At 49.7% G+C, this 18,923-nt stretch overlaps 1 protein-coding gene across 1 annotated transcript in view; it reads right to left on the reverse strand.

The window, feature by feature from the left end:
- Positions 1–18,923, reverse strand: part of RASSF5 (Ras association domain family member 5) — a 71,493-nt gene that overhangs the window by 37,434 nt on the left and 15,136 nt on the right. The window contains exon 2 of the mRNA XM_060088425.1: positions 6,227–6,348. Within this exon, the coding sequence (XP_059944408.1) occupies positions 6,227–6,348 (122 nt within the window). The remainder of the gene's footprint in view (positions 1–6,226; positions 6,349–18,923) is intronic.

The following is an 18,923-nucleotide window of genomic DNA, read 5'->3' on the forward strand; positions in this document are numbered from 1 at the left end:
GCATACTGTTTTTTAATTTTAGAGATTAAATATTAATTTAATGTGTGTCAGGAAAAAAATCTTAAGTACATCAATGGTGATTGAAGGATTTAAAATTTTTCCTTTAACATAAGTTTAAGTTTACTCAAATAAATCTATGTAAAGAGAAATATTAAGTAAATAGTAGCATAGGTGGAATATTGATATGGCCAGAATCTTAAGTGTGGAAAGTGCCCAAGTGAGGTTTGGGAACTGCTGTGGGAGGGGCTGGACTTGGCAGGTGGGGACCTGGGAGCCTGGTCTCTAAATGCTGCTCCTGGGTTCTGGAGGGCCAGGAGGAGGGGATGGAATCGGGGCCTGATGGATATAAGATTCATTCCCCGGCTGCAAGTGATTTGAGTGGAAGGAAGAGTGCTTATGTTTTGGTCTTGTCATCTGTGCATTCCATGTACCAAGAAAAGTGGCACCAAAGGCCTGGGGAACAGAGCTGCCAGGATCCCCCTGGTCTGCAGCGGGTTATGATGAGCATCAACAGCTCTGGGCAAGGGCTTCCTCTCTTGGGATCTGCTTCCCCAAAGGCAAGGAAAGGACTGAACCAAACCAGCAGAGGTCTCACTTCATCCCCAGGGCACTGGGGAGCTACTGGGAGTTTTTTTCATCCCAGGAGTGACAGGATAAGAGTACCTTTAGCACCACCTGAAGTATAACATCTTTGGAGCATGCCCCCAAATAAACGAACTGCAGCTCTTTTGGCAATGTATTGTGATCTTCAGCCAATGGCAACCATGTCCTCTAGGAAACAGGCTTAAACTGAGGAAGGGATCTGGGGTAGACTTGAAGGGGATTTGCTTGGTCAGCATGGGTGCCCAAGAGAAGAACCAGACATCACAGACCTCTGAGGTCTCCAAGGAGAGACTGACAAAAACATAGGCAGCTCCCAGCCACTCTTCCTCTGTTTCTCCACCTGAGAGAGACATGCACGAACCACACACCTTGTGAGTGCAGCTGGGGCTCTGAGCCCATCCCTGCCCCCTCACATGCCCTCCCCTTCCTCCCTCCCGCCTCTGTCTGGTATGGCAGAGAGAAGACAGACAAAACCTTGGGATTACTGCTTTTCAAAGGTTGAGGCCAAACACTTATCTACAGGATGATCTCAACTGTGTTTTGAAAAATGTATGAACATACAGGAAGAAAATATAAAAATGTTAACTAACAGTGGTTCCTTCTGGATGGAGGAAGATCAATGATTTTCTTTTTCTTAAAGAACGAAGCAGAGAGACCTCCTAACAGCCATGTGCCTCCAAACTAGTGGAGCTCTGACCAGGGCCCGGGCCACAACAAATGCCCACCCCCACCCCGAAAACGGCACTCACACATTTGGTTAGCTCAGACCAGGTGACGAGGTCAAGGTGAACGAAAGCTCCATCCTGGTATGCAACAGAAAATCGAGCCAAGGCAGAAATCAGCACAAACAAGCTTTTTAGAAAAAGGCGAGTTAGCCTGGAGCAGGGCCCAGGTTTTATTGACAGAAGGCTAGGTCCTGTCCCAGTTGTGCCTGAAGCATGCAGCCAGGCCTGTCCAAGGCAAACACTGCAGCCCAACCCAGCCGGCCCGGGAGCAAACCCCATTCCAGGCTGGCTGCTGGTGGGAGTGCTGCTCTGCTGCACCCACGAGGGACTCTTGGCTCCTTCTATGTGTCTTCTATATTTCAGTGGTGGTTCTGCTCTAGACACAGCCCTGAGTTAGCTTGCCAGAAAATTCCAAGGTTGACTCATCTCTCCAACAGAGGGAAGGGAGTCACTCTGCTTCCAAATACTCAGATCTGGAAACACCTGTTCACTGTTGAAATTCTGAGAATGAGACAAGGCATGCAGCAAACCCCAGGCCCTGCTCTGGGGCCTTCCCTCCCACCCACTTGAGAGCTGGCTAAGCCACTCTAGGGCAGGGTTGCTCAACCTCCACACTGCTCACATTTGGGGTCAGATGATTCTTTGTTGCGGGGCTGTGGCTTTTCTGTGCAATGGAGGCTGTTTAGCAGCATCCCTGGCCTCTGCCCACTAGGTGCCAGTAGCCTCCTCCAAGCTGTGACAGCCAAAAATGTCTCCAGTAACTGCCAAATGTCCCACCTGGTGGAGGGGGGCAAAATCACCCCCTCCCATTTGAGACCTGCTGCTCTAGAGGAAGAAATAGAGACCCAAAGTAGAAATGCAGGATGTAGTGGGGTGAGCAGGCTCTGGGATGGGGGATGGGTAGGCTTGAGGGGAACAGAAAGAAGAGAGACTTGGAAGTTCCCAATGGGAAAGAAAATTGGGAAAATAAAGAGTCGTTTAAATAAGATTTTTAGTAAATGTTTTTATATGGTGTGCTATGTAACTTCCTCCTCCACCTTCTAAAGAAAACCTTCATATAACTGATTACTTTGTTATAAAGCAGAAACTAACACACCGTCGTAAAGCAATTATACTCCAATAAAGATGTAAAAAAAAAAAGAAAACCTTCAGCAAAAATCTGCCTCATTCACCAGGGCTTTGGGGGTCAGATTTGTCTCCCTTCCTTTTCTCACCCTGGACAGGGCAAGGGCCTCCCAAGAGGTCTGGTTACATTTAGACTACGTTATAAACAATTCCAACTCCAAAGTGTGTGGAGGATGTACATAATTTTTTTCTCATACTAAATAAACGAGTTACTTTACTCTGTTTACGGATGGAGGATTCCTCCACGATGAACAAAGTTGATCCAAATTTATTACTTGTCCTTTTTTTTTTTTAAATCTTTTGGCTGCACCGCTCGGCATGTGGGGTCTCACTTCCCTGACCAGGGATCGAACCCGCGCCCCCTGCGTTGGCTGCGTGGAGTCAACCACTGGACCGCCAGGGAACTCCCATCTCGTGGGCAAACCCCAATCGGCAGTACCCCAAATGACACAGCATTCTTAACCAGGGATAGGTCTATCTCAAGTACGTTTGCAAGACCTGCAATACTAGCAGGCTTATCTATAGAAACAAATACAGAGTTTCAAAACAATCACCTTGCACTCAATTCATTACAAAACCTGCAAGAGGAGGAACTACTATATAACTGTCATCAGATATTAGCACATCCGGATAAATAAATCCTGTGTTATATAAACTATGTACTACATTGTAATCTAGTGATCCAGAGAGTTGAGGGCCTGCATCAATGATCTTATCAATAGCACATTTCTCAGGCAAACTGCATATCTTTACGTCATCTTCTGTGATACAGCCAGCCTACACTACTCAGCACGCCTCTATGGCAATTTCCACTGGCTTTACTGGTAGAAGATCATGGGCCGTTTTCCTTGTGAAAAAAATTTTTGATGATCTACACGGGTTCATCAGATCAACGTACTGGTTTCTTCCTGTACCAAGAAGCCTTTAGCAGGCAGCAGCAGTAACACTGGGCAATGAATCATAACTTTTCTCTCTGTTCATAATGTCATCCATGATCCCAGGATAATATGAACATGGTGTTATCCTCAGGCCCTTTACCATATCTGATAAATGGTAAGGGTACGGCATGAGATGTTCTCGACTGCACAGTTCCCCATAGTATTTGGGTTCATCTTCTTGACATGTTTAAGTATTTCTATATTGTAACTGACTGCAAATAGTGTACAGGACGACCTGCTTCTCATATTCTCTCTGTGAATTTCCAAGACTCTGCCTCACGTTGACTGGCAGCTTACTCCAGGGGTATTTGTGCCAGAGGTGGAACTCCACGGCTATGTGCATGATGCTGGGAGGCGGGGCAGGCAGCAGCGGCGGGGCCCGAGGCTGGAATGATGCCTCCTGCCTGCCCGCTCTCACACTGCGGACGGCCCAGGCTGCCCCATGGCCAGGGTGTCTGAGGGCTCAGGGAGGCCTGGTCCATGGGGCGCGGGAGCCGTGGAGAGGGGTGGCTCCAAGTTTCTTTCGGATGTACAGAATTTAAAAAAAATATTTTTTAGAACGAATTCAATATCATTCTTATAAAAATACACATCATATTTGCTTTCTAGTACTAATTTCCCAGTGGGAGAAAAAGGCCTGGGGAACAGCAGGGAGGCCAGTAGCACCCATGGGTGGACCAGGTGACTGAACATTGTTGAGCATGTACATCATGGTCAGAAAAAGCGTGGGGATGGCTAGTCTGGGGACTTGGGACTGGACCCCGATTCCCCAGACCCACTTGTATTCTCTTGAGGAAATAACCAGTCATTCAGCATCTGTGTTGTCTCTCACAGCACCCAGGGCTTTTCTCTCAGAAACATGGGGTTTAATTAAAGTCTTGCTCCCCTACTTTACTGCATCACTAAGTCCCTGGCATTCCCGGACCTGGCACATGCTCTACATTCAAAACATATTTGTTAAATAAATAAATGGATGATGTCCTTACAGTAAGGATGGACACTCCTTACTTCCTTAACCAGCAACATCTGACTAATACATTAAGGCTTACAGTAAATGTCACCTCCTCTGGGAAGTATTCCCTGATTTCTCCCAACAGAAACAATTGCACTGTATACTCAAAATGCTTCATTCATACTTTTATTGAAACATGCATCACACTATATACTATTTGGCTGTATTCTGCCTCCCCTGCCAGAATGTAAGCTCTCTGAGGACCAGAACTATGATGTATCATTTATTATCCCCACTCTTACCAGTGCTTGGCACATAGTAGATAATCAGTGTTTCATCAATGCAAGAATTAAAAACAACGCTCTCCTGTCTCCCTCCCAAATCCTTGTCATCAAAGGTCAGACACACCCTAGTTCAAGTGGCTTGGCAAAGCCCAGAACCAAGAGCTGCTTTGGGCATCAACTTCCTGGTCCTTTGACACAGGGAAAGAACATTTGCACAGTCCCTCTGAAGTTGATCTGGTCTGGCTGGCTGACTGGCAGGCAGGATGATGTGCTGAGAAGCCTCAGCCCCAGCATCCCCACTGCCCCAGGGCTACGAGGCCTCAGAGGATCCTCAGGAGCTTTCTCTGGGACCCCCACCGCTACCCCTACCCATACCCACACCTATGGCTGGAGCCCTAGGCCAAAGCAGGCTCTGTGCTTGGGGTGGACTACAGGGCACTTCTTAATAGTGACAGACTTCCCTGTGTCACTGATTCTGTTCCATCCCCCCAGCCACCTGGAAGAGGGTGTGTGATATTGTGATTTTTTAATAAGAAATATATATTTGGTCTCTGTCTCCTTTCCTGGCACAGAGCTCCTAAAACCCTTGGAACTTCCTAAGTGAGGAGAGCAACAAAGGTGTTTCTTGTTATGTTAATGAGGTGATTTTGGAGGCCACCTAAGGATGCAGGCTAGTTGCCAGGAGAACCAACCAAGTGTTAGAGGACTGGAACTTTTAGTCCCACCCCTGACCTCTGGGGAGGGGAGAGGGGCTGGAGGATGAATCAATCACCGATGGCCAATGATTTAATCAATCATGTCTGTGTCATGAAGCCTCTATAAAACCCCAAAAAGTTGGGGCTTGGAGAGCTTCTGGGTTGGCGAACACGTGGAGGTGCAGGGAGAGTGGCGCCTGGAGAGGGCATGGAAGCTCTGTGCCCCTCCCACACACTTTGCCCTCCGCATCTCTTCCATCTGGCTGTTCCCGAGTTAGATCCTTTTTTTTTTTTTGCGGTACGCGGGCCTCCCACTGTTGTGGCCTCTCCCGTTGCGGAGCACAGGCTCAGCGGCCATGGCTCACGGGCCCAGCCGCTCCGTGGCATGTGGGATCCTCCCGGACCGGGGCACGAACCCGTGTCCCCTGCATCAGCAGGCAGACTCTCAACCATGGTGCCATCAGGGAAGCCCCCAAGTTAGATCCTTTTATAATAAACTGATCATCTAGTAGGTAAAATGTTTGAGTTCTCTGAGCTGCTCTAGCAAATTAATTGAACCCAAGGAGGGAGTTGTAGAAGGTGACAACATGGCCTTGCAATTGGTATCTGAAGTGGTGGTGGGGAGGCGCACAGGTAGTGCCAGAATTGAGGTGAACTGCAGGACACCCAGTGGGTGTCAGATGATTGCTTTGGTGGTGTGGGACCCTCGCCCCCCACATCAGACTTGGGTGCAGAATCAGAGTGTGTGCTGTGGACCCCATCTAGCCAGAAGGGGACCTCAACATCCAGCGTATGTGGAACACTCACACCACCTCCCGCTCACCAGAGCTCCTGGGAGGGACAGGGGAGCCCGGCACACCTCGGAGGCTGTTCCCAGCCTGGTCCTTGAGCCCTTGCTGCCTACCTGGCTGAAGGTTGAAGTGAGGGTGCTTTCTGGAGAGGGTCTGTCCCGGGAGGGGCCTTCCTGCTGACTGCAGTCCAGCTGGATCAGGCTGCGGCACTCCGGGTGGCAGGTGAATTTACAGTCTGGAGGGAGAGAACCATAGGGGGATTAGGGGCCAGATAGGAGGCCCAGAGAAATACCCTGGAAGATGGCGTGTATCTCCTGGAGGGAAGACCAGGCAGGAGGGAAGTGGAGGGGGGAGAACACCGTAAGAATGTCACCCGCTCTCTGCGCCACCATGAATGGTGAAGGTGAACAGGTGCTTTACAGTTTGCAAACTATTTGCACCTCTGTTATTGTGCGTGACCCTGCAACCATTATTACTGCCACTTTATAGACAGGAAACTGGGGCCTAGGGACATTGGTGATTTTCTAAGGGCAGATCATCTGGCTTCTGGCTGGCTCTCTTTCTACTAATTTATGTTAATCACCAGGGGTCACAGATCCCTGGGGAAGGACTTAACTTTTCTGGGCCTTGTTTTGCAGTCTGTAAAATATAGGTACTAACTGCCCTGCCTAGTGCACAAGGATGTTTATAACTATAGGGGAGAACAGGTCTGAATAAATTAAAGGTGACTCCAGGGACAAAAGCATTATTATCAACAGGAAGGGCTGTCACCTGTCTCTGACCCTGCCCCATCTAGAAATGTGAGGTGGCTTCTCTTACCCAGCAGACATAGCTTACAGACAACATCTCAAACTAGGTGCTTCGGGGAAAAGCACACATTTATTTCCTAGACAATGTTCACCTCCACGGAAGTAAGACTTAATGACCAGAGTTGCAAAGAGTCTGGGGGACTACCCCGCAGATGGGGAAGCTGAGGCTCAGAGAGGTAAAGCTAAGTGCCCAACGACACACAGCTCAGTGGCAGAGCCAAGGCTGCGAGCAGTCTCCAGCTTCCTCAGGGCTCTCTCTGGAGCCTCCTTGACAGAAGGGAGGTGAAGTTGAAGGGGGCAGGAGGCAGAGAGGCTGGGGCAGGCAAGGGGGAGGGGAGTGTGTATGGAGGATGGGAGTGAAGAAAAGGTGGGCAGCAAGAGAAATCAACACAAGCCCATCAGCAGGCAAAATGCTCAGATTTGAGGTTGGTTCTCACAGAAGCTGCTGGGCCTGCCAGGGTCATCTGTCCTGGAGGTGCCACAGCTCAGCCAGAAGGCCCAGCTGAGGGAGGCTGCCGGAGTCTCCATGAGAAGGCTGCTCGATTGTGATGCCAGGTGCATGGGGATGCGGCAGGGGACACGGCAGCCTGGACTTGTTTGTATAACCTGGGGACGAGGGGACAACTTTGGGCTGACAAGGGCTGAGCCTCCTGACACTCTTTTCCTTCCTTTTAACAAGCTCCCAAACGTCGGCACGTTGGGACTATCTTCTTAAAGCTGTGAAGCGCACTCCGTCCTGGGGCGGCGGTAGGGGTGGGTCTCCTCTTCTCCCCACGCTCTCGGGGAGTTTTGGAAAGAGACCCCCCACTCTCCCCAGCTGCCCCCTTCCCTTACATCCCCAAAGATGAGCACCTGGACCACATTCCTTGTACAGGTTTTGCCATTAATGCCTGCAGGGGAGCACCCAGCAAATGTGGGGACATGAAGAGATTCCAGACCCCTGCAACCTTCTGACTCAGTGGTCTGAAGTCCTGACCACCTTTCTGGGATGGCGTTTAGAAGCCCTACTGCTCACCTCCCTCATGCCTGCAGGTGAGGCCCACGCGACATCCTCTCCTTCACACCCCACCCTCTTCTGGGCATTCCCAACTCTCCTCTGGAGGAGCTGTGCTCTCACCTGGAGAGGGGATGGGTAGAGCTCACTCTGAGTCACGCACCATAACCCTGCCAGCGCCCACATGCATTCCTGGGCTCCCCCAGTAGGAGATCTCTGCCGGGCACGAGGACGGCCTCACCCCTGATGGGGGTGAAGGACACAGGCAGTGTGCAGACCGAGTCTCCCCTGCCTGCAGTGCCCAGAAATGCCAGGGCTTTGATAAGGGAGCACCGAGGCCAGAGCCCACACAGAGAGGCATTGTCCGGGCCCTGCTCCTGGGACACACCTATCCAGCTCCTGGGCAAGCTCTGAGCGATGAAGAATTCTCCGGGGCTGCCAAGGAGTGGAAACTCGCCAGCTCTACCTCAAGTGAGAGCTGCCACTGGCTCCCAAAGGGGAGAGCATCTTGAGAAAGGAAGAAGTCTTCCAGGCTCCTATTTCAGCTCTGTGTGCTGCAGACACGGGCACGCTGTGTCCACCTGTGCATCTGAATCTCTCCATCTCTGTCTGTCTCTCTGTGCTCTGCCTCTCGCTGACACACACGCGTGCACGTGCACACACACACACACACACACACACAGCACCAAAACCACAGGAACATTTTTTTGTTTACAGCCTCACGCTGAGCTGGACGGAGCGGGGGAACAGAAGTCTCCAAGAGGAGAGGTTCTGGATTTTATAAAAAGCACATTTGAGCACCACAATGAGTCTGTCCCATCAGACCATGTAATCACAGACCAGCAAAACCACTGAAGCACGTCTTGATATTTCCTGGCCCCTGGAAATGCTAAGCCCAGGGCTTTTAGGCCAGCAGAGATGAAGTCACAGTCCCCATGCCCTTCTCCACACACAGAAGCAAGCCCCGCCAGCCACAACCAGTAGCCTGCAGGCCTCATGTGTTCTGAGTGGGGACATTCATGAGGTTACCAAGGCAGGGCTGTGTTCCACTGGAGCCCAGTGCTTAAACCCCCACAGGCCATCTTTTCCTCAAGAGAGGAGGAATGATGGAGACACAAGCCCAGAGGGGCCCTTCTCAAAGAGGGAACTGTATGCCAGGATGCAGAGAGGGCTCCTGTGCGCTACCCTCAGACCCAGGCTGTACTGGTTTCCTCGCTGCTATAACAAAGCACCACCAACTAGGTGGCTTGAAACTGAAATTATTGGGGCTGCCCTGGTGGCGCAGTGGTTGAGAGTCCGCCTGCCGATGCAGGGGACACAGGTTCGTGCCCCGGTCTGGGAGGATCCCATATGCCGCGGAGCGGCTGGGCCCGTGAGCCATGGCCGCTGAGCCTGCGCGTCCGGATCCTGTGCTCCGCAATGGAAGAGGCCATAACAGTGAGAGGCCCGCGTACCGCAAAAAACCCCAAAAAACTGAAATTATTGTCTCTCCGTTCTGGAGGCCAGAAGTCTGAAATCAAGTTGTCAGCAGGCTCACGCTCCTTCTGAAGCCTGTAGGAGGATCGTTTCTTGCCTCTTCCCAGCTTCTGGTGGCTTGCTGGCCGTCTTTGGTTGTCCTCGGCTGGCAGCTGCATCACTCCCATCTCTGCCTCAGTCTCTACGTGGCCTTCTCCCCGTATGCCTGTGTCCTCACATGACGCCAGTCATATTGAATGAGGGGACCATCCTACCCTAGTGCAACCTTTGCTTAACTAATTACATCTGCAACTACCTTGTTTCCAAACAAGGTCACATTCTGATGTACTGGGGGTTAGAACTTTGACATATTTTTTTTGCGGGGGGCGGGGATACAATTCAACCCATAACACAGACCCTGGGCCATATTGGGAACCCAGAGCCCTTAGTCTCGAACGGATGCAGGATTCTCATGGACACCATCTCCAGAGGTCAGCAGCGGACTGGCAGAGGAAGGAGGCCAGGACCACCTCCCTACTTCTACTAGCCCTGCTCCTGGCCTTCTCGGTCCCTGAAGGTCACCACCAAAGGCACCATCTCGAACAAGGGGGTCAGGCCCAGAGGCCATGGCAACCTATGTCCAAAGATACAGTCTTTCTTCCACTTCAGCCCAGTGGAGGTGAATTCAGCAGATGGAACTGTGCTACGAGATTGTTTTCCAAAATGCAAAAGCTACAAACCTCCCCTTAGTCCCCAGGGCAGCCCTAGTTAGTTCCTGCCTGACCCCAGTTGCCAAATGCACACACACACACACACACACACACACACAGGCACACAGAGAGGCTAATTTTTCTGAACCAGAGGCATTCTGTTGATAAGGAACCCTTAAGGCCCTTTCACCCCAGGGTTGTATGCAAGATCCCAAGATAGTGTGGAGCTCTCCACTTCACTCTCCCCCTCCTCCAGCTGAAGCCAGGATGTGGGGTGAGGATGGGGCAGGTTCCCAGGATTCAGAGCCTGGGTTACAATGAGCTCACAGGCCTCCCTTGCGGTCATTCCCATGTCAGTGAAGAGCAGCTTCTCACCCTGCACGGCCAAAGCCACTACTGAGGCCCGAGGGGAAGCACGACAGCCTCTGAATCCAGGAGCCCTGTGTCCATGCTCTGGGTACCCCAGGGCTTCTTGGACAAGGTCAACCTCAGAACAAACTTACCACTTCCGCCGTTCCCCCTTGGGATCTGGCCTGTGCTACGGGGAAATGGAAAGAGGATGGACTTGGAGGAAGGCCTGGCCTCCACTCACTGCTCAACCAGCTTTGTGACCTTGGGTAAGTTACTGAACTCCTCGGATCATTAATTTCCTCGACTATATAGTGGGAATAATATCCTGTTCATAGGGCTGCCATGAGGATTAAATGGGGTCCATGATGTAAAGCACTGCACAGGAGGCCTGGGACACAGAGGCCCCCAGTTAATGTTCCATCCCACCTCTCCCAACGCTACTCTGCCGTGTGGATTCCTTCCCGCCCCACCGAGCTCCTGGTGGGTCATCTGTAGTCTCACCAGCTCCCCCTAGCTAGCCATTTCCAAACCAAGCACACAAATAGATTTTAGTTTTAAAATAATTTTGTTCTTAGGCACTACAGAGAAATCTGAAAAAACACATAATGGAAAAGAATACGAAAAATAATGTGTATATATATATATATATATATATATATATATATATGTATAACTGAATCACTTTGCTGTACAGCAGAAATTAACACAACATTGTAAATCAACTATACTTCAATAAAATAAATTTTTTAAAAATTAAAAAACAGAGACTTCCCTGGTGGTCTAGTGGTTAAGACTCCACGTTCCCAATGCAGGGGGCCCAGGTTCGATCCCTGGTAAGGGAACTAGATCCCACATGCCACAACTAAGGATCCCGCATGCCACAACTAAAGATCCCGCATACCACAATGAAGATCTTGCATGCCACAACTAAAGATCCCGCATGCCACAATGAAGATCCTGCATGCCACAACTAAAGATCCCACATGCCACAGTGAAGATCCTGCCGCAACTAAGACTCGGAGCAGCCTAATTAATTAATTAATTAATTAAAATAAATTAGAAAACAAACAAAAACCACTATCACCACTACCACACACAAAAAAAAGTGCATTGGAAAATTACAATGTTACAAAAGTTTTTAAAAAGCAGGAGTAAGGTCTTTCCGAGCAAGTCAGTGGGGACAGCCCTCAGTCTTGGGGTCCCTGCCTTGGCTCCCTTCTCAGATATTTCTTCAAGAGTCCCCCATTCTTGTGCTGGGGGTCCCTGCACTCCAAACCAACCATGTCCACTCAGAGACCACCTAGAATGTTCTCTGTGCCTGTCTGTCCCAGGCCGGCCCGGCCCTGCTTCACCACCTGCAGCCCCACTGCACCCTGCAGCCTCGACACCCCCTGCTCCCCCAGCCAGAAGCACCTCTCTCCACATGGCTCCGAGATTTCCCCTCGGACCTCAGGCCCTCTAGTGTCCTCTGCAACCACACACCCCTCTAAGCCCCCAGGGCTGCAGCTCCTGAAGTCCACCCTTTCCCAGCCCTTTGCTCTGGGTCCTGCTCAGTGTTCAAGAGGACCAGCCACTATTAAGCATTTGGAAGGGGGTTAGTATGAATTGGTTGAGTGAATAGAGACAGGAATGAATGGTCTTCTGCCTTTTGCTGAAGTGGAGAGACCAGAGTGTGAGCGCTGACCTACCCCTAGGCTAGTGTCCTAACTCCTGCGTGCCTCAGCTTCCTCTCTAAATGGAGCCGATGGCAGTACCTGCCTCACAGGGTTGCTAAGAGCATTAAACGAGGTAACTACGTAAATCATAACACAACACCGGATGCAAACTAAGAGATCAATAAATACTAGCTATTCATATTAACTGGCTAAAATCCTAGTCAATCTCACCAGTAGCCACAGCATCTGGCATTCCTCATCCCGGAAGCCCGTCTGTACACATCCCATCACTGCCCACTGACCTTCCTCCAGACCTCCACTGAGTCCTGATAAAAAAGGCTCTGATGCATCCTCAGACCCCCATTGAGCCCCTCTCCCCAGCCTGCGCAAGGGAGGCCCCTGGTCTCAGCTCCCTGCAGAGGTAAGGTGCCAGGTGTGCATGGAGCCTGGTGAGGGGCAACTCTTCCCCACCTCGGAGAGGCACCTTTGCCCACCTGGGATGTCTCTCCTCCCTGCCTTCCTACCCACCCCCTCCAATATTTGAACTTCTAAAATCTTGCTCTAGTTTCAGAAAAGAAAATTGTTAACCAAAATTGATAACTTCCAGTATTAAAGAGGATGTGGGTAAATGAGAAGGTTCTTGCCTTATTGGTGGTACCAATTTCCTGCAGGAATTTATCCTCAGTGTGAATTTATTTGTATCTAAATACGTCTCCACTAAAAGGTTCATCATACAGTTATTTATGGCAACAAAATACTAGAAATACCGCACATCCATCTACAGGGGGTCAGCTACAATTATGGTATATTTAGCCATTATTTAAGATGATGTAGATTGGTCAACTTGGAAAGATGTCCACAAGCATATTATGGAAAGAGAAAAAGGCTGTGTTTCGTGATCCTAATTATATAAAAACATACACATACTTACATATATATTATGCATAGAGAGAAATTTGGAAGGCAGGTGATATGCTTGCTCTGAGTAATGGGATTTCAAGTGTTTTTCCTCTCTTTATAGTCTAAATTTTTATTAAAAATATATATTTTTTTAATTTACTTTTGGCTGCACTGGGTCTTCATTGCTGCACGTGGGCTTTCTCTAGTTGCGGCGAGCGGGGCCTACTCTTCATTGCGGTGCGTGGGCTTCTCATTGCGGTGGCTTCTCTTGTTGCGGAGCACAGGCTCTAGGCATGCGGGCCTCAGTAGTTGTGGCACACGGGCTTAGTTGCTCCGCGGCGTGTGGGATCTTCACAGACCAGGGCTCGAACCCGTGTCCCCTGCATTGGCAGGTGGATTCTTACCACTGTGCCACCAGGGGAGTCCCAACAAATATTTATTCTTTGTATTTTTATAATGAATAGATATTCTTTACTAAAGGTACAAAGAAAAATCATGAACCCACATGGTGGTGACAGTGGCTACCATTATTCACTACCTACAATGTGTCAGACAGCTTATATACATGACTTCATGTTATCAGTACCATGCCTGTATGACATGTTTCTACCCCTATATTTTTTATTTTTATTTTTATTTTTTTCGGTACGCGGGCCTCTCACTGTTGTTGCCTCTCCCTATTCCTGCCTCTATTCACTCCCGTTGTGGAGCACAGGCTCCGGACGCGCAGGCTCAGCGGCCATGGCTCACGGGCCCAGCCGCTCCGCGGCACGTGGGATCCTCGTGGACCAGGGCACGAACCCGTGTCCCCTGCATTGGCAGGCGGACTCTCAACTACTGCACCACCAGAGAAGCCCTATGCCTATTTTTTAGAGCAAAACTGAGCAGAAGTATAGAGAGAGTTCCTGTATACCCTCTGCCCCCCTACCACGTGCACAGCCTCCTCCTGTACCAACATTCCCCATCAGAGTGGCACATTGTTCTCATGAGCCTACACTGACCTGTCGCTATCACCCGAAGTCCATCATTCACATTAGGGTTCACTCCTGGTGTTGTACATTCTATGGGTTTGGACAAATATATAATGACATGTATCCACCATTTAGTATCACACAGCATAGTTTCACTGCCCTAAGTATCTCTGTGCTCTATTTTTTTTTTTTTTTTTTTTTTTTTTTTTTTTTTGCGGTATGCGGGCCTCTCACTGTTGTGGCCTCCCCCGTTGCGGAGCACAGGCTCCGGACGCGCAGGCTCCGGACGCGCAGGCTCAGCGGCCATGGCTCACGGGCCCAGCCGCTCCGCGGCATATGGGATCCTCCCAGACCGGGGCACGAACCCGTATCCCCTGCATCGGCAGGCGGACTCTCAACCACTTGCGCCACCAGGGAGGCCCTCTGTGCTCTATTCATCCCTCTCACCCCACTGAATCCTTGGTAACCAGTGATTTTTTTACTCTCTCCATAGTTTTGTCTTTTCCAGAATGTCACATAGTTGGAATCATACACTATGTAGCCTTTTCAGACTGGCTTCTTTCACTTACAAATACGCATTCAAGGTAACTCCATATCTCTTCATGACTTGAGAGCTCACTTCTTTTCAGTTCTGAATATTATTCCAGTGTCTGGATGGACCTCAGTTTATTTGTGCATTCACCTATGAAGGACATCTTGGTTGCTTCCAAGAGTTGGCAATTATGGGTAAAGCTGCTATAAACATCTGCGTGCAGGTTTTCACGTGGATGTAAGTTTCCAGTTCCATTCTTCTACTCCTATTTTAGAGATGAGGAAACTAAGGCTTGGAGAGGTTAAGAGACTTGTGAGAGCCACACGGCTGGTGAGTGGCAGAATTGCGAAGGGAAATCCTTCACACCTGGCTGCTTCTCAATAGCCCTGCTTTCTGGGAAACCATCCCTTCTGCTTGGTCCTGGTCCTCCCTACCATGCATTATTTGAGGCCAGGGATGCGCTATATTAGGGATGGGGGTTAGGGGGGCCCAAGGCCAGAAGAGAGCATGGGTCACAGGGATTTGGGCAAGGAGTGCTTTTTCCTCTGCCCTAGCAGGTAACAGCAAGAACGTCCCTCCCCAAGGCCTCTGCCTCATTCTGGGAAGTGCCAGTTCACAGCTGGAGTCCCAGCTCAGCCAAGCCACTCGGCCTGGGAGAACCCACCCGGACTGTCTGCCTGCTCTGGACTGGTCCTCCATCCATGGCCCCTTCATCTCTGGGAGACTATGAACTACTCGGGCAGCAGCCGGAGGTTCTCGTGCTGAGCTCCTCAGAGCACCAGAAAGGCCAGCTCTTCAGTCAAGGTCAAGCTCCACAAGTAGTGGGCGCTCAGCCTTCCCCACGCAGAGGCCCAGCCTCTGCAACTCTGAAGAATCATGAACTTTCTTGCTCACCTAAATTCCTCCTACCTGCCCCTACCTGCCTCTAGCCCTGCCTTTGGTGGCCCAGGGGAGTGAGGCAGGGGACACAAAAGGATGAGTCATGCTGGAGAGAGGGAAGGTAGAGAGACGGATTTGTCAAGCTTGGAGGGCTGTGGCCATTGCCAAAATCAACACAATCTAGACATTTTTCATACTCCTGGTTAAACTTCTAGTGAGGCTGGCAGCAGGAGAATGGAAACTCCTCACTCCTGGGGTCAGACATCCAGCTCAGGACATCTGCATCTTTATGTTTCCAGGAAGAGGCCTGAACCCCAGCCCTAGGGAGACCATATAATGTAGTTCATTGTTTCAAAGGACAGGCCAACCCTGAGGGCACCCAGCACCCCGAACCCCAGCCTGGAGGGCCTGGAGACACACAACTGCCCCTGCGCACCATACAGCCCCAACTTCACACACACACACACACACACACACACACACACACACACACACACACACACACACACCCAACAGACTGTGCCAACCCTGAGGGCACCCAGCACCCCGAACCCCAGCCTGGAGGGCCTGGAGACACACAACTGCCCCTGCGCACCATACAGTCCCAACTTCACACACACACACACACACACACACACACACACACACACACACACACACACACAAACAGACTGTGCCAGAATGCAAGCCAGGAAGCCAACAGGAAGGGTCAATGTTATGGTAGAGGAGTGGCCTGGAAGCCAGGCCCATGTCCTGGGTCAGAGAAGCCAGCCTTCCTGTGGACGACTGGACTCACTGGGGTGTCGTCTTTGTGCAAAGAGCTGCAAGGGAATGCTCCTGAAGGCGGTCAAGTCTTCATCAGATGTTGGGTCCCCAGGTAAAATGGAGGGCAGGGATGGGTGGGCTTTATGGGAAGCAGGCGCCCAGGTCAGGCAGGTCGAGGGAGAAAGTGCTCCGGGGAGGGTGGTGCTGAAGAGCCTTGAATGAATTGAGGATATGAGGCCACCCCGAGACCTTGGGCCACACCCTCTCACAAAATGACCTAACAGCGTTGTGTGTGGCAGGGCTGGAGGGGTGATGTGCAGTTTCAAGCCATCCTTTTGTACTGAAGGGAAAGGCAAAAAAGGTCCTGCTGAGTTGTTGCTCAGGGGCCAAAGCAGATATTAAAATTCTTCCTGGGGCCTTGGTCCCTGGATCTAAAGGGTCCGTTCTTTATTCCCTGAGCCTGGCTTCTTGGTGGTCACATTTCCAAGCAGTCCAGATGTGACCCCCGCACCCTCTTCCCAAACTTGGAACAGGGGCTGGCCTGCAGAGGCACGATCCTGCCCCACGGGGGTGGGTGTGGGTGGGTGTGCCTCTCGGGTGGGCCCATTATTCATCTGTCTCCGACACAACCACACACCCTTAGGCTGAAAGCACCAACAAACGGAAGGCACTGCGGTCAGGCTGGGCCAAGCGAGTTGGGTCGGGGAGAAGATAGGGATAGGCAAGCCTGCAGGCCCTCAGTGCAAGGGGCCGGTGGAGGGAGGGCGGGCAGGACAGTTCCCGGCAAGTTCAGATGGATGATGCAGGGAGCAAGGGAAGCGTCAGGCGCGCCCGCCCTGTGCCCAGTGAGGCAGGGGACAGGGCCTGACCCCAGGGCACCTTCCCACATGGTCTGTTTCACGCCACTTCGCTCTTTGGGGGCGCTACACCCTGAAGCATGCCCCTGACCCTGCCTTGCGTGGATGTGTATATATGTTTAAAACTATAAACAAAATTAATAGGGTTGAATCTACTTTTAACAATTCATGCTTCTACTTTAGATAGTATTAACTAACTCCCTGCCAGGACTACGCTAGAACTCTCCCTCCTGTCAACTCTGCCCACACGCCCTGATTTTCACTCTATTATATTATTTACACTTCCGATGTTTATGACATTTACATTCTGTTGTAACTATAAATTGCATGGTTGTCTAAAATTAACTCTACTTTTAAATTGATTTCGTGTTTTTACAACAGCAAAACTAATTTTAATTAATCTTTTGGTTGACTGAAATTTTTGGTATTATATTTTATATGCCTTATGTTTGCCAATGATGCTTCAAGCACCTTAAAGAGATGTGCCCCATTTTATTGTCCTTTTAATACTGTGGCGCTGGGGCCTTATGCATGAAAATGATGATCAGGAGATGTGGACGGAGAAAATAGAGATAGGCAGGCCACTGCAGGCCCTCAGTGCAATATTACAGAGCATCTCTGAAAAGCTCCCCTTGGCCGATAGTGGTGGCAGGCAACAGATTTTGGAAAAATGTACAAGTAAATGACATGAGGTGGGGTCCAGGGTGGGAAAGCCAAATGAACCTCATTCCTCACACGCAAGTGTCTGTAGGAGACCTGTCATCTGGACCCTCTGACACCATATCCAAAAAGGTCCAAGTTGTATTTAGGGTGTAGCCATGAAGATAGAAGTGCAAAGACATGGCACAGTATTTGAACAAGGACAATTAAAGTATGTGCACCCACCAGGACACACATACTCAGAGAGAGAGAGAGTTAAACCTTTTTATGACAATTATGTCTCCTGTCTTTCCACACCTACCTAATTACTAGTCAGTTTTTCATGTGTGCAAGCATGCATCCACTCAACATGTATTTATTGGGGGCCTACCCGAGGTCAAGTACTGTTCCAAAGGACAGCCAGTTATATCCAAAGACTTGTGTAAAAGGAACAAGTGGATGAAAGGAATATATATATATATATATATATACATATATACATATATGTATATATATATTCAAAGTTATATATTTTAATACAGATACTAAAATCCTGTTTTGATTGTCACCACAGGAAAAGATAAATCCTATTGCCAGAGCACCCTAAGAAAAAATATTTTAAAACACTGTAGACAGTCATAAAAAAGAATGAAATAATGCCATTTACAGCAACATGGATGGATCTAGAGATTGTCATACTGAGTGAAGTTAGTCAGACAGAGAAAGACAAATATCATGTGATTTCACTTATAGGTGAAATCTAAAAAATATCATACAAATGAACTTATTTACAAAACAGGAATAGAGTCACAGATGTAGAAAACAAACTTATGGTTACCATGGGGTAAGGGGTGGGAGGGATAAATTGGGAGATTGGGACTGACATATACACACTACTATATATAAAATAGATAACTAATAAGGACCTACTGTATAGCACAGGGAACTCTACTCAATACTCTGTAATGACCTATGTGGGAAAAGAATCTAAAAAAGAGTGGATATATGTATATCTATAACTGATTCACTTCACTGTACAGCAGAAACTAACACAACATTGTAAATCAACTATACTCCAATAAAAATTTAAAAAATAGGGCTTCCCTGGTGGTGCAGTGGTTGAGAAACCGCCTTTCAGTGCAGGAGACACGGGTTCGATCCCTGGGCCGGGAAGATCCCGCATGCCACGGAGCAACTAAGCCCATGCGCCACAACTACTGAGCCTGTGCTCTAGAGCCCGCGAGCCACAACCACTGAAGCCTGCATGCCTAGAGCCCGTGCTCCACAACAAGA

Source organism: Mesoplodon densirostris, chromosome 2 (assembly GCF_025265405.1).
Source record: "Mesoplodon densirostris isolate mMesDen1 chromosome 2, mMesDen1 primary haplotype, whole genome shotgun sequence".
NCBI lineage: Eukaryota > Metazoa > Chordata > Mammalia > Artiodactyla > Ziphiidae > Mesoplodon > Mesoplodon densirostris.